The sequence below is a fragment of the Fukomys damarensis genome, unplaced genomic scaffold (assembly GCF_012274545.1).
Source record: "Fukomys damarensis isolate Sample0158 unplaced genomic scaffold, DMR_v1.0_HiC HiC_scaffold_2, whole genome shotgun sequence".
Classification (NCBI taxonomy): Eukaryota; Metazoa; Chordata; class Mammalia; order Rodentia; family Bathyergidae; genus Fukomys; species Fukomys damarensis.
The window spans coordinates 12539041-12552194 of NW_022900914.1; the positions used below are offsets into that span (position 1 = coordinate 12539041).

General features: G+C 38.5%; 1 protein-coding gene across 2 annotated transcripts in view; it reads right to left on the reverse strand.

Annotated features, from left to right (window-relative positions):
• The window catches only part of Memo1 (mediator of cell motility 1), a 121138-nt gene that overhangs the window by 73170 nt on the left and 34814 nt on the right, over positions 1-13154 (reverse strand). The window contains exon 2 of one of the 2 annotated variants that reach the window (XM_033763487.1): positions 785-866. In XM_033763487.1, coding sequence (XP_033619378.1) covers positions 785-866 — 82 coding nt within the window. Of the gene's footprint in view, positions 1-784; positions 867-13154 lie in introns of those variants that run through there. The other variant, XM_033763490.1, reaches the window with a different exon arrangement.

Here is a 13154-nt window from a genome sequence, read left to right on the forward strand (position 1 = left end):
TTTTTTTTTTTTTTTTTTTTTTTTTTTTTTTTTTTGTACCAGGGATCAAACTCCAGACCTGGTGCTTGCAAGGCAAGCAGTGGAACCACTGAGCTAAATCCCCAGCCCTCAATCTTTTTAAATAAATTCATGAAGTTTACCTAACAGAAACAACCCCTTGCTTGAAAGTCAGTGTCATTACCTGTGCTACTTAATTTTAAATGTCAATTTGACTGGATTCAGACGCATATGCGGATGGGATTGGATCGTGGGGACATTATACTCACCAGCCAACTAATCCACTGTCATTCACAGCTGAACATGCTATCGGAGGTGGGGCCCGGATAGAGGCAGGAGGCAGGTAAGTGGGGGCATGTCTCTGGAGTGTGTAGAGCACACTGACATTCCTCCTCTGCTTGTACTCTGTTTCCAGCCACCAAGAAGTGAGCGGCTTTGCTCTACCATGCCTTTCCACCGTAATGTTCCTTCCTTGGAGGCAGCCAAACCTCTAAAACTGAGCCAAAATACACCTCCTCCTTTACGTTCACATATTTTGTACTGGTAATGAGAAAGCTGATAAATATACTACCAAAATTAACTTGAAATTACTATATCTGAGGAAGTCATGAAGGCTTTTAAGTGAAAACCACATGAAATGTGACAAGTTCTTCAGCTCAATATAGCATTTAGTTCTTTTAGTTCAACTTATATTCATTTTTTGTTATAATAAATAATTTGCTGATGAACAATTAATAATTTATAAATAATAATGAACGATTTTATGGTGAAGATACTTAAAACTTACGGTGCAATAATGGCTCTAGCAGGTCTTTTTGTAGACTGTACTTGTGAAAGCCAACCTTCTAGCTGTGCATTCAGCTGCGGGCCTAAAAAAACAAACAAAATTGGATCCAGTAAAGTAAAGTACTACAGATAACTATACATGATACAAAGCCCTCATTGAACCTTTGCAATACTGAAACAGCTCAGTGCAGTGGGATCAATTCGGATGCTCATTTTTTGCGGGGGTGGGACAAGGCTCCTTATTAGTTCAGGCTGGCCTTGAATGCAACATTGTAGCCCAGGGTGGCCCCAGAACTCACAATGATCCTCCTGCCTCAGACTCCCCGGTGGTAGGATTACCACCCCAGTGCTGGAGACTAATGTTTGAACAAACCAACTACAGGGTCTCTACCAAGCCACAGAATAAATCTGAGTACTGATAAAGCAAAATTCCTTTCTATCCATTTACTGTTTACAATGTCTGTTCCAGACCAAAACAATGTGATTCACATTGTGATTCTATTCTGTATGTAAACAAAACAGAACAGAAAGCAGAACACTCTAAGTACATGAAGAGTAAATAAGTGTGTACAGAAGCACCAAAACCTGCCTCAACTTGATCACTGAAATGGCATCCATAGACAACTTCCACATTCTATCATTTCCATCCCACTCCAGTTCCTGCTCCCATGATCAAATTAATAATCAATAACTACATCATTTCAAAAATGTGAATTCAATTTTCTGAATTTCACCAATCTTCCCATTGTCTTTTTTCCAGGCTGGTCTCAACTCACAGTGATTCTCCTGCCTCAGCCCCTCCCCGCCCCCAGTGCTGGGATTACAGGTATGTGTCACCCCGCCCAGTTTACTCCATCCTTTCTTAACACTGCAACAAGCTTGAGAAATGATAATCCATCACAACTACTCCCTTGTCTAGGGCTTCATTCCTCTGTTCCTCTCTCCCTCCATCAAATTGAAACAGTTTAAAATCAACTTTCTAATTAACATAGTATCTCTACCTGAACACCTAGACAGGAAGAGAAACATCAACCATATAACCTTTCAAATTATAACCACAAATTTCAGCAGAGCACTAGTTATACTCAGAAATTATATTAATTTAGTGAATCTGCTTACTCATCTTTAAGGTACAGAATTGACAGCTAAGCCTTTTCATCACTTTCGGTTTGTTTTTTTGTTTTGTTTTGCGGAATTCTGTTTTTGTTATTTTTGTTTTCGGGGTTCTTTTTTTTTTTTTTGGTACCAGGAATCAAACTCGGGTCCTTGCACTTGCGAGGTAGGCGGCAGAACCACTGAGCTAAATGCCCGGCCCTGTTTTTGTTTTTGTTTTGAGACAGGGTCCCACTATGTAACTTGAACTCACTATGAGACGTGATCCTCCTGCCTTAGCCTCCCAAGTGTTGAGATTATAGGCCCACACACACGACCATGCCCAGCTACTCATTTTACATTTCAAATATCACCATCACTTCTTTTTTACTTCTGCAAGATAATTATTTTTTCATCTTGTAAAGAAAAAAGAGTAAGATGCCAACTATCCTTGTATGTGAGGACTTCTCCAATATTAGCATTGAAAATCTGCACCCTGGGGCTGGGGTTAGCTCAGCGGTTCCGCTGCCTGCCTCGCAAGTGCAAGAACCTGAGTTTTAAAAAAAAAAAAAAAAAAAAAGAAAAGAAAAGAAAAAGAAAATCTGCACCCAGGAAAACTTCTTCATCATAAGCAAACCTGGATGCTAGTCATCCTCAATTCAAATGAAAAATACTTCCTTTTCTCACCACTTAACTTATTCTGCTTTACCACCTGCTCCAGCACGTTGTCCTCAGTCCTATCACAAGCCAAACACCAACATCACACGAAATCATACCAAACATAAGGGAAACTGAAAGCACTGTCCCTACAATTCAGAAACAAGACAACATGGGTTTGCTCTCACAACTCTTGTCCAACATAGTACTTGTAATTTTAGCTACAGCGGTTAGGCAAGAGAAAGAAATAAAAAGGACACAAACAGAAAGGGGAGAGGTCAAATAATTCCTATGTGCACACAGTAGACCCTATACTTGCTTGTACCCTAAACACTCCATCAAACGTTTTAGAGGTGAAAAACACATTCAGCAAAGTAACAGGATAATATCAACATTTTTAAAAATTGAAAGCTTTTCTATACACCAGTGATGAACTAGCTGAGAAGGAAAAGTATTCCATTCACAGCAGCATCAAAAAATAAAACAATAAAATAAAATACCTAGGAATCACCCAACCAAGGAGGTACAACATCTCTACAATGAAAATTTCAAAACACCTGGGCCAGGGATTTAGCTCAGTGGTGCTGCCACCTGCTTTGCCAGTGCAAAGTTCTCAGTTTGATCCCAAACACTTAAGAAAGAAATTGAAGAAGACATGAGAAGATTGAAAGACTTTCCATGTTAATGGATTGGCAGAATTAATATTGCTAAAATGGCCACATTACCAAAAACGAGCCATAGCAAAATTCCACTGACACTTTTTACAGAACTAGAAAAGACAATCCTAAAATTCAAGTGGAGAACACAAAAGATAGCCAAAACAATCCTAAGCAAAAAAGAGCAAGATTGAATGCGTGATGATACCCAATTTCAAAATAGACTATAAAGCCAGAGTACAAAAACAGCATGGTACAGGCACACAAACAGACAAAGAGACCAATGAAATAGCACAGAGGACTCTTAATCAAACCTACACAACTACATCCACCTGATTCTGAACAAAGGCGCCAAAAACATGCTATAGAAAGCATGGCCTCTTTACCAAGTGGTGCTGGGAAAACTGGGTACGTACCTGTAGAAGACTGAAACTAGATCCCTATCTCTCACTCTGCACAAAAAGCAATTCAAAAATGGATCCAAAAACTAGATATAAGATTTGAAGCTTTGAAAGTGAAATATAGATACAGATACAGATACAGATACAGATACAGATACAGATACAGATACAGATACAGATACAGATACAGATTTCACTTGAAGACACAGGCACAGGCAAAGATTTCCTGAATAGGACTTCAATAGCACAGGAAATACCAACTTTCTTACCCCAGGATCCCAAGTAACTAGGACTACACCAAGTCGCCATATGTGCCTGGCTTTCATTTTAAATGTTTAATCACTAAATATGAAACATTACATAAGAATCTAGATAATGACATAACAAGTACCTGTTCCACCTTTATGTAAGATCTTACTTTTTAAGAAATAAGTCTGGCATGGTGGCACAAGGCTATAATCCCAGCACTTAAGGAGAATGAGAAAATATCACAAATTGTAGGCCAGCCTCGACTACGCAGTAAATCTCAGGTCAACCTGGACTACAGATTAAGACTCTCAGTGACCCCACTTATAAACCTCTCTCCTTAGAGATTATCACTTTCTGATTTTGGTCTTTATCATTCCATTATTCTTGTACTATATATATATCCATAAATAATATGTATTCTGCATGTTATTAAAAGTTAAAATATATTATAAACATAGATGTTTTAAAATATACTGTAAATAAACACATATGCATCTTGCTTCAGAATTCAACATTGTTTTTGAAAATTATTAAAGATAACACACATAATACCAGGTCATTCATTTTTAATGCTGTGTAGTATGATACTATATGAACATACCAAAATTGATCTATTCACTCCTGTTCATAGATATTTTGGTTATTTTCAATATTTCGCTGTTAGCAGACAATGCTACAAGTATGATATGAACATATGTTAAAAATTTCTCTAGGATCTATCTAGAAATATAAGTACTAAATTATAGAATGTGCACATCTTTAACTCTACAGCATTGCTAATTTGCCCTTGAGAGCAGCTGGATCAATTTATCCCACAGTATACAGGCAAATAAAAACTAACAACAGATTTTATCCCCACCCCCTGGTATGGGGTATCGAACTCCAGACCTTGCACTTGTGAAGCAGGTGCAGTGCCACTGAGCTAAATCTCCAGCCAAAACAGATTTAATTCTCCCTGTACCCCTCTCCTCTCTTTTCTTAGAGGATTTTCTTTTAAACAGCTATAAATTCTTTCTTGGCCCTTAGAGATTTTTTTAACTTTTTAAAAGCTAAGTAAGCCTCTAACCAGCAACTCAGGACCTAGTCAGTTATCTCTCTAAAACATCACAGGAGATGGCACCTCCTATATCCCAGTTTCTGTGCGAAGACCTAAACAGCAAGGTCATCTAGCTTCAAGTTGCAAAATTTCCTCTTGTCATAAGGATTAGTTTATTCTTCCTTTCCATAAAGCCAATGAGCTAACACAAAAGGTCATCTCAATTATCAAGTGACTATGAGACGAACTATGTGTGACAAATGCTGCTATCCAATCTGTTAGAGTGCTGTACTATTTATTCTTTCTCTTGAGAACATGTAACATAATAGGTTGTGGCTGCTTCACCATATGTAAGGGTGAACTCTCTTCTGGTCTGTGCATCTTTCAGCAGATTGCTTGTGATGCATATCTCATTCTGATTTAATGCTTCCTCAAATAAACTGTGTACTTTCTCTTACTCTTTTGCAGAGATACTTTCTAGGAAGAGCAGATCTTGGTTAATCATATTTCTCTAAAATCAGTTACCAGCATTTGAAACTGTCAGAATTTTTTAGTTTTACTCATTTGATGCATAAAAAGAGTATTTTTTAATTTGTACTTCACTAATATCCTCTGAGATTAAGCCTCAGAATTGGAACTCTTTCCATACACATTTAACTATATTCTTTGAGAAATCAAGTTTAAAATGGACAGCATTATCTGAAAGTGGACAGTTTCTAAAACCTTAAAAAAAGAAAAAAAGGCAGATTTTTTTTTTGGTACCAGGGATCGAACTTGGGTCCTTGAGCTTGCAAGGCAGGCGGCAGAACCACTGAGCTAAATCCCCGGCCCCTATCTTAAAATTTTAAATTTAAGAACAGCTACCAAAAAATCGTATCTAATCTCATTAACTCAAAAAAATTATGAAATATAGTAGCACTATGAAAACTTCACTACAATGTTTCGATATTTTCAATTTCAGTGCAGAACAACAAAAATGCAAAGACCAATATTTGGGAACCACTGCTTCTCATTACAACAAAAAATGTTTCTGTGGCAGGTGATTTAGCTCAGTGGCACCACACGTGTCTTGTTAAGCACAAGGTTCTGAATTCAATTCTGCATACCACTAAAAAAAAAAAAAAAACCTACACATTCAATACAGAAACTATGGAGGAGAGGGAGCTAGGAAAAGAGGAAATTACAATCCCATAATTATAAAAATCACCAAATTTAACATTTTCTAATTTTTTACATTTTAAAAAATCACACATAATTCTGTAGTCTACTTTTATGCTTAAAATATGACAACATCTTCAAAGACATTTAACAGCTGAATATTTCACTGTATGAGTGGGTCACTACTTCCTTAAACATTACTAACAATATAAACCTTTTTCCATATTTAGAATTATTTCCTTGTGAGTTACTCAGAAATAAAATTGCTATGTAAATCATTATGTCTTCATTGGACACAGTGACTGGAATTTTATAAATTCAAAATGTCATCTAAAATTGCATCCACTCACACTCATGCACCATGAATGACAATGCCTGCTTTATCACAATTTTACCACTCCCCTCAAAATATTTTAAAGGATTAACCCATTTTTGCCCCTGCCTTCACTTGATGAAAATCAAAAGCTAATCTACTACTAAATAATATTTCAACTTTAAGATAAATATTCTGACTTTCTCATCAAGGCAATCTTAATTTCTAAGAAAAAGGAATTTATTTTCTACTTCAACCATGCAATACCAACATAACTGTTGAATCTTCTTGCCAACAAGAAGATATGCCTTACTAATAGGTAAGAAAGAACTATCACTATTAACTAGTTTTAAAGAGGACAAGTCAAGTTCAACACCAAGCCTATTGTACTACGGTGCTGTTTGCTTGAGGCTGTTTTCTTGTAATTCTTAGTACTTTTTTTTTTTGGTACCAGGTATTGAACTTGGGTCTTTGTGCTTGCAAGTCAGGCGGCAGAACCGCTAAACTAAATCCCTGGCCCCTCTTAATGCTTTTAATAGTCATGAGGTGGTCCACAGACCAGAATCACAAGGATGAGTTTATTCAAGATCAGACACCAGAGCTGTATCATCATGATCTGTGGGGATGGCAGCAGGAATTTTTAATAAGCTCTCCAGGTGACTTTAACACTAAAATATGAGGCTGACTACCTAAAACAGGAGTTTGTTTTCACTATATACAATAATAAATATAGCTAACAGACTCCTGAAGATCTGTGAAAAGGATTTTTCACTGCCATTAATAAACCATGTAAGTTATAAGTTAGCAATAGATAGTATGATATTAACCTTCAAGCTATGCTTAACCCATGAAGGACCTCCAATTTCTTAAAATTTGCATAAGTTTATTTTCAAATGTTTTAGCCTCTCATTTCTATCAATCCCTCTCAACCTTGTTAACAAATGAAAATAAACTCAGATTCTTAGAATATAAGTTCAAATTTATTTTTAAATCTTGTTTTAGTCTAAAAATTAATGAGACAATATTCAAGCTTATTTCAAAACTCTTTGACAAATACAACATGTTCACTTTCAGACACAAGGCCAAGTGATCTAGTGGAGAGAAATGAATCTGGATAATACAAAGTAATACAAATACTTAAAGTTGGATTCATAATACAGTACTTCTTTAATGCAGATCTAAAAATGATTGAACAGGGCCTGGGATTTAGCTCAGTGGTTCTGCCACCTGCCTCGCAAGGTCCTGAGTTCAATCCCCAGTACCAAAAAAAGAAAAAAAAAAAAAATCAATATTTTCTTCCAATTTTAGCTAGCATGTTTCTTTTTTCTCTTTCAGTTACAACTGACCAGTTGAAACTAGTTAATCTAGATATTTTCATACAAAATCCTAAAACATAATCCTTAAGAAAATAAAACAAGTCTGCCTTATTGGAAAGAATCGGGACTAGGATAACACTTGCAATACAAAGTAGTATTTGTCATGCACTTGCCAAAAAACAAGTTTCTTAAGATGAAAGGGGAAAAATGTCACTTTTCATATATTTTCACCACAAAACAGATTGAACATCATCACATTTTATTTTATGCAATACAGAACTCCTTCTTTAGGAGTTTTCACAGGCCCATCTGACTACACCAAATGAAACGTGATAAGAAAGGATGTTAACCATTGCACAAGTGGGAACTGACAGAACAAAAGATCAGAAACAATCTAAATACCCATCAAAAGACAATAGCTAGTTGCAGGGCCTGATGGTGTATGCCTATAATTCCAGCTATTCAGCAGGCTGAGGTAAGAACACAAGTTCAAGGCTAGGCTGGGCAACTTGACATGTTTCAAAATTTAAAAACAAAAAAGAAAAGAGGTGGGGACACCTCAGAAGGCTGAGGCAGGAGGGCTGCTACAAGTTTGAGGCCTGGCCTACATACCAGCACAATGTCTCACCAAAAAAAAAAAGGAAAGAAAAGAGTTTGGACCAGGGATTTAGCTCAGTGGCACCATGCCTACCTTGCAAGCAAAAGGTCCTGAGTTTGATTTCCGATACCAAAAATTAAACAAAAAAGAAATGAGAAATTAGCTCAGCAGTAGAGTTCTTGCTTAGCAATCCCCAGTACTGCAAAAAAGAAGAAATTAGTTACATAAATCATGACAGATTCATAAAGTAGGATGTTAAGCAAATGGAAAACAAAGAGGCAAAATTTTATGTACCTCTAACGAGGATCATTTAATTGAGAAAGCATGAAACATAAAAGAAAGCCACCATTTTTGTGTCACTGTACATTATACATAATTATGTAATGCTTGGTACTTACATAGAGTATTTCTCAGCAGAAAGAAAGAAAGAGAAAGAAAGAAAGAAAGAAAGGAAGGAAGAAAGGGAGGGAGGGAGGAAAAAGAAAAGAAATACAGTGACAGCACTTTGAAAAAAGAAGGTGCTAAGAGAGTTTTTTTTGTTGTTTTTTTGGTTTTTTTTTTTGCACTACCAGGGATCGAACAGGGGTGGTGCCACCTAACTAAATATATAAACAGTGTATATTTTACTATATACCTAATGTCTATTTTGTATTCTGAACTATGTATATACTTATGACCTAACCCAAAATTTAAAAAGACACAATCATATGACCAAATACCTTTATGCCTATAAAGATATAAACAATGATGCTATAGACCTATCTCTATTGAACAGAAAAAAAGCCAATCAATGCTAAACTGAGCTAACAAATCATTCTTGACAATAATATCCATTATCAAAAATCTATATTAAAATAGGTAAAAACAAACTATTAAAAACTGCTATTCATAGCCGGGCATGGTGGCGCACACCTGTAATCCCAGCACTTGGGAGGCTGAGGCAGGAGGATCACTCTGAGTTCGAGTCCAGCCTGAGCTACACAGTGAGTTCCAGGTCAGCCTCAACTATGTAGTGAGACCCTGTCTCAAAAAAAAATTTTTTTTTTAAATAAAAAAGTCAATTTCTGGCCGGACGTGTTGGTGCATGCCTATACTCCCAGCACTCGGGAGGCTGAGGCAGGAGGATCACTATGAGTTCGAGATCAGCCTGGGATACATAGTGAGTTCCAGGTCAGTCTCATCTACATAGTGAGACCCTGTCTCAAAAAAAAAAAAAACATATGTAAGGGCCAGGGATTTGGCTCCATGATTCTGCTGACAGCCTCGCAAATGCAAGGGCTGGACTTCAATCCCTGCCCCCCCAAAAAAAACATAAAGAAAGGTGGTTTGTTAATTTTCACGCAAAAAAATTCAAAGCAGGGCCAGGGATTTAGTTCAGTGGTGCTGGTGCCTGCCTCGGAAATCCAAGGGCCCAAGTTCGATCCCTAGTACTAAAAAAAAAAAAAAAATTTTCAAAGTATGGGCCAGGGATTTACCTCAGTGATTCCACCACCTGCCTCATAAGCACAAGGTCCAAGTTTGATCCCCAGTACCAAAAAAAAAAATTTCAAAGTATCAATTTTTTGGGGCGGGGGGGGGGGCTTGGAGACAGGGTCTCACTATGTAGTTGAGACTGACCTGGAACTCACTATGCAGCCCAGGCTGGTCTCCAACTTAGCGATCCTCCTGCCTCAGCCTCCCAAGTGCTGGGATTACAAGGCATGCACCACCATGCCCATCCAAAGTATCCATTTTTTATTCTATTGAGGAAAAAGCTTGCTAAGCACACACTATGTACAAGATAGCCAATACAACAAAAGTACGCCATTTTCAGCTAACTTCTGTATACCTAATGTTTGATTCAAAAAAGTGGCAACAATATGCCAGAAAAGACTCAAAAGGTGGGAACTCAAACTTTGTAGTATTCCTAGAATGTTTCAGACACATTACTGTGTTCTTTCGAGTAGTTTTACTGGGCTGGAGTTGTAGTTCAATGGTAGAACTTGTGCTTAGCATGCATCACAAATGCATCACGCACACAAATTACGGTGGCTAACTCATACTAACCTTATGACACCATCTCTAGCCTAAAAACAAACAGAAATATGAACTTTCCTCAAAGGAATGAAGCTAATAAATGGCAATGCCAAGAGTCTGGGCCATGCTGGTCTGGTTTGGAACTGTGACTCTCCAACTAAATCACACTAATCCAAAAGAAAAATGACTCAGGGACTAGTCTCTAGCTTTCCTTATAACCACATCTGAGCCTCAATTTCTTTTCTGTGAAATTTAAGATGGTAAATTCAAGCATGTTAGTAATTCTAGGTTATTGTAATATGCTAAGAGGTAGAATTATTTATGCTTTTAAAAAACTAATTATATTGGGCTGGGGATTTAGCTCAGTGGTTCTGCTGCCTGCCTCACAAGCATAAGGACCCGAGTTCAATCCCTAGTAACAAAAAAAAAATAAAAAATAAAAAACAAATTAGCTGGGCCCATCCACCAAGGGAAGGAGAGCCACGCCCTCTTCCACCTGGAGCTGCCATTGCTCCATCGCCAGGAAGGTAGCCGGCACGGGTGCCCCTGAACCCCCATAACTCCCCTTAACCCCACCTTCCCACAGGCACTCTCAGACCTCCTGATTGTGCCAGTCTTTGGACCCACTCTGAGAGGCAGAGGCAGTCATAAAGGGTATTTTTCTGAGTTCCCAACTTTGAACATCTTTAAAGAAAAGGCATGGGAAACCTGCAATAGAAAGGTATGGAGTTCAACCGTTCAGAAGATTGAGGAACTCAATCTGGGCCTTGCAGCACAAGGTCAGTCTTCGGCATGGGGTTCAGCCATCAGTTAACTGAGATCAGGGGACTTGTGTCCTAGCTCTGTCTGAGCCCCATCCTAAATGGTAATTATACTATATTGAAAAGTGTGTTCACTGCAGACATGTTCTGTACTGCTTCTGGATTTCAATTTAATTCAAATGATTTAAGGGTGATAAGACAGTGACTACCACAGGTGGTCAGTTTCCAAGTTATGCTTGATCATAATGTGTTGCTGATTGTATCAGTTGGGATAAAGCATTGCCGTTGATTTGATGAGCTGTTTTCTCTGATGTTATGAAGATGAAAATGTCTGTGGGTCGCTAGAGACCCAGAAGCTAGGGTGCAACTATATCAGGAAGATTTGAGTGATAATCCAGAGATTAAACCAAGGACAGTCCAACAACAAAAATAAAAATGAGAAAACACTTAAGCAAGACACAAGGACAGACTTCCAGTTCACCAATGCCAAACAGTAGGGCAAACGAGGATGAAAAGGCCAATAGTAAACCAGCAGGACAACCTGAACTCAATGCACAGGAAGTAACAAAACAGATCAATCAGGCTCTAGAACAATTCAAAACAAGTAATTTCCCAGACAACCATAGAGATGGTGAGCAAAATGAAAGTCGTGATTCGAGACACTAGAGCTGAAACTGACGAAAAAAAAATAGATAAGCTCAGGACCACGATAGAAGCCATGAAGGCCCAGCATAAGAAACAAATGGAAACAATAAACACCCAACATAGGAAAGAAATTGAATCCATAAAACAGATTCAAACAGATATCCACGAGATTAAACACTCCACTGAAAGTGTACGCAACCGAATAAAAGAATGCAAAGATAGACTCTCAGATATAGAAGACTGCAGTCAGTGACTGTGAAAACAGAGGTCTCTTAAAAACAGTAGGGGATCATGAGAAATCAATCCAACAACTCCTAGATGATGCAAAGAAGAATAACGTAAGACTGATAGGAATCCATGAAGTAGTACGAGAAAATACAAATGACTTTAAAAAGCTGTTCACAGAATTAATGACAGAAAACTTCCCAAATAGAGGGGAAGAATTTGACATTCAGATAACTGAGGCATATAGGACCCCAACTAGCTACAATCAAAAAAATCTAGAGGTAGGCCAGGCCCCGATCCACTGCGGGAAGGAGAGCAACGCCTGCTCCCGACCCAGTTGCCATCGCTCAAGCACCAGGAGGTAGGCCGGCCCCGATCCATTGGGGGAAGGAGAACCACGCCTGCTCCCGAACCAGCCGCCATCGCTCAAGTGCCGGGAGGTAGGCCGGGCCCGATCCACTGCGGGAAGAACCACGCCTGCTCCCGACCCAGCAGCCATCGCTCAAGTGCCAGGAAGGTAGCCGCGCGGGCGCCCCTGAACCCCCATAATCCCCCCCCACTCTCAGACCTCCTGACTGCGAATCTTTGGACCCACTCTGCAAAGACAGAGGTGGTCATCAAGGGTATTTTTCTGAGTTCCCAACTTTGAACATCTTTAAAGAAAGGGCGTGGGAAACCTGTAATAGAACGTTGCGGAGTTCAACCATTCAGAAGGATGGGGAACTCAATCAGGGCCTTGCAGCCCGAGGTCAGTCAGCGTCATGGGGTTCAGCAATCAGCTAACTGAGATCAGGGGTCTTGTATACTCACTCTGTATGAGCCATTAAATGGTAAATACACTATATTGAAATTTTGTTCACTGCAGATATGTTCTGGACTGCTTCTTGATTTCAATTTAATTCAAATGATTTAAGGGTGATAGACTAGTGACTACCACAGGTGGTCAGTGTCCAAGTTGTGCTTGATCTAAATGTGTTGCTGATTGTATCAGTTGGGATAAAGCATTGCCGTTGATTTGATGAGCTGTTTTCTCTGATGTTATGAAGATGAGAATGTCTGTGGGTCATTAGAGACACAGAAGCTAGGGTGCAACTATATCAGGAAGATTTGGGTGATAATCCAGAGATTAAACCAAGGACAGTGTGACAACAAAAATTAAAATGAGAAAACACTTAAGCAAGACACAAGGACAGACTTCCAGTTCACCAATGGCAAATAGTAGGGCAAATGAGGATGAAAAGGCCCATA